We start from the raw sequence: 2,500 nt of genomic DNA, 5'->3' as shown, positions 1-2,500 counted from the left end.
GAACTTGGCGGAAGGGGCGAACTTGGCGGGAGGGGCGAACTTGGCGGAAGGGGCGAACTTGGCGGAAGGGGCGAACTTGGCGGAAGGGGCGAACTTGGCGGGAGGGGCGAACTTGGCGGAAGGGGCGAACTTGGCGGAAGGGGCGAACTTGGCGGAAGGGGCGAACTTGGCGGAAGGGGCGAACTTGGCGGAAGGGGCGTTCGCGGGGTCTTCGCTGCCCGTCGGAGGTGTCTGCGCGCTCCTTCATAAACAAAAATATATTAAGAGTCTGTTTTCTATCTTCTTTTCGGCTTTGTCATGGGTCTTCGTAAACAAGATTTTTCCTTTGAATGATTCGATGAATGACGGTTTAATGCTCTTCCTATGGCATTAAGTATTAAGGTTAATGGCAGTTAGAAGGGGGGTATTAATTGATCCCAACCTTGTCTGATGTCAGATTAACTCCTTATTTTTTTACTCTTACGTCTTAATATTTTTTACCTTTATACGAAGGATTATATTTGCGAAAACTAAATGTTTCATGTGACGTACAAAATACACATAGATTGACGGATGCACGGACACACACGATGTTACAATATGAATACTTTATTTCGTTCCATTTTCAGTTATAGTCTTCATAATATTTGCTCGATCAACTTTCTGTGTGTTCTGTAAACAATAGTTAGAGCGAGGGAGAAAGAGAGTTTAAATCCATGTTCAATAGTTACATTAGTTAACAACTTGAAAGGGGAGAGAGACTCACTCTCTCTCTCTCTCTCTCTCTCTCTCTCTCTCTCTCTCTCTCTCTCTCTCTCTCTCTCTCTCTCTCTCTCTCTTTCCTTTTTTCTCTCTCTCGCTGTGTGTGTGTCTCTCTCTGCCTACCTCTCTACCCCCCCCTCTCTCTCTCTCTCTCTCTCTTTCTTTCTTTCTTAATGTCTATTTCGCTCTCTCTCTCTCTCTCTCTCTCTCTCTCTCTCTCTCTCTCTCTCTCTCTCTTTCTCAGTCTCATTCTCTCTCTTTCTCAGTCTCTCATTCTCTCTCTTTCTCAGTCTCTCATTCTCTCTCTCTCTCTCTCTCTCTCTCTCTCTCTCTCTCTCTCTCTCTCTCTCTCTCTCTCTCTCTCTCTCTCTCTCTCTCTCTCTGTGTGTGTGTGTGTGTGTGTGTGTGTGTGTGTGTATGTGTGTGTGTATGTGTGTGTGTGTGTGTGTGTGTGTGTGTGTGTGTGTGTGTGTGTCTTTCAAACATACACGCAAACAAGCCGTGCATTTCCCGCAGAAAAATGACACGTTTCTACCATAATTTGGACAAAAAATGAAATGAAATTTTGGCGTATCGACGACCGCTCTTTTCGCCAGCGTGCTTTACGATAACATGTTTCCCGAAATGCTGTCTTTATTGCCGCTGCTTTCCTCCATAAACACGGGTTTGCAACTCTCATGTCTCCGTTTCCCTTGTACTCCCGTAGCCATAAGTCTCCCGGCAAGTCTCCATTTTTTTTATTTATTTACTTTCTTCTCAAGTCTCCCTGATTGACGTAAACCAGATTTTGAGACTCTCCTAAGGGTGAGAGAGAGGAGGGGGAGGGGGGGGGGAGGAGGGGTGAGACGTAATCCAAAGACAGCTGGGATTCTTCCAAGGGTGAGAAATGAGGGTGAATGGCGAAAGGAGAGGAAGGGGGGAAGGGAGATAGATACATCGCGTGATAGACGGGCGGGTGACTCAGCGCTTTTGTTCCCAGAGCGTCTGTGGAATGTTGGAAATTGCGAGAAGAGAAAGAGAGGAATGATAAAAAGAGGGAGTGGGAAGTGACAAGACGTTAAAATCTTGCTGTGTGAGGAAGCAGTCTATTTCGTTCGGAGAAAGTGGAACTGCTTTATACTGCTTTAACAGGAATACGAAGGATTAATCATTTTATGCTGTTTGCGTTATTTTATGGACAAATGTTATATATATATATATATATATATATATATATATATATATATATATATATATATATATATATATATATATATATATATATATATATATATATATATATATATATATATATATATATGCCGAGATCATTATTTATTCGACATTTAAAAAGGTGCACTGTTTCTGATTTCAAAGATCCATCTCCGTCATTGAAACATTTGTTTACATATTTTCATAAATCTAAAGGCATATCAATATATCAACATTTAGTGTTATAACAACAAGAGAAAATTATAATACTCATTTATATATAGTTGGTTTGTTTAAATGTTAACAATCCATTTGGGAGAAAGGAATGAGTTCGTTGCTTTAACAATTTCTCATAGACAGTCCTGGCTTTCCTACCAAACACGGGCAAGCTGAGTGCTAGTATTTTAAGTCATGTTTTACCCTGATATTATAGATCAGAATGCTTAATGTTTATTATCATAGTTGTTAAATCCCTTTCTATCAATTTGTGATATTCAGACGAGTCCTGGCCGTCTTCCCAAACACAGAGAGGAGAAATGGAAAAATTCGACAAAAACAACACCCCATA

General features: G+C 41.2%; 1 protein-coding gene across 1 annotated transcript in view; it reads right to left on the bottom strand.

Annotated features, from left to right (window-relative positions):
* Positions 1-2,500, bottom strand: part of LOC138867972 (uncharacterized) — a 7,463-nt gene that overhangs the window by 2,828 nt on the left and 2,135 nt on the right. Inside the window, exon 3 of the mRNA XM_070145273.1 lies at positions 1-241. This exon is cut by the window's left edge and continues 279 nt beyond it. Within this exon, the coding sequence (XP_070001374.1) occupies positions 1-241 (241 nt within the window). The remainder of the gene's footprint in view (positions 242-2,500) is intronic.

The sequence above is a fragment of the Penaeus vannamei genome, chromosome 33, assembly GCF_042767895.1.
Source record: "Penaeus vannamei isolate JL-2024 chromosome 33, ASM4276789v1, whole genome shotgun sequence".
NCBI lineage: Eukaryota > Metazoa > Arthropoda > Malacostraca > Decapoda > Penaeidae > Penaeus > Penaeus vannamei.
This window is presented reverse-complemented; position numbering and strand designations above follow the sequence as displayed.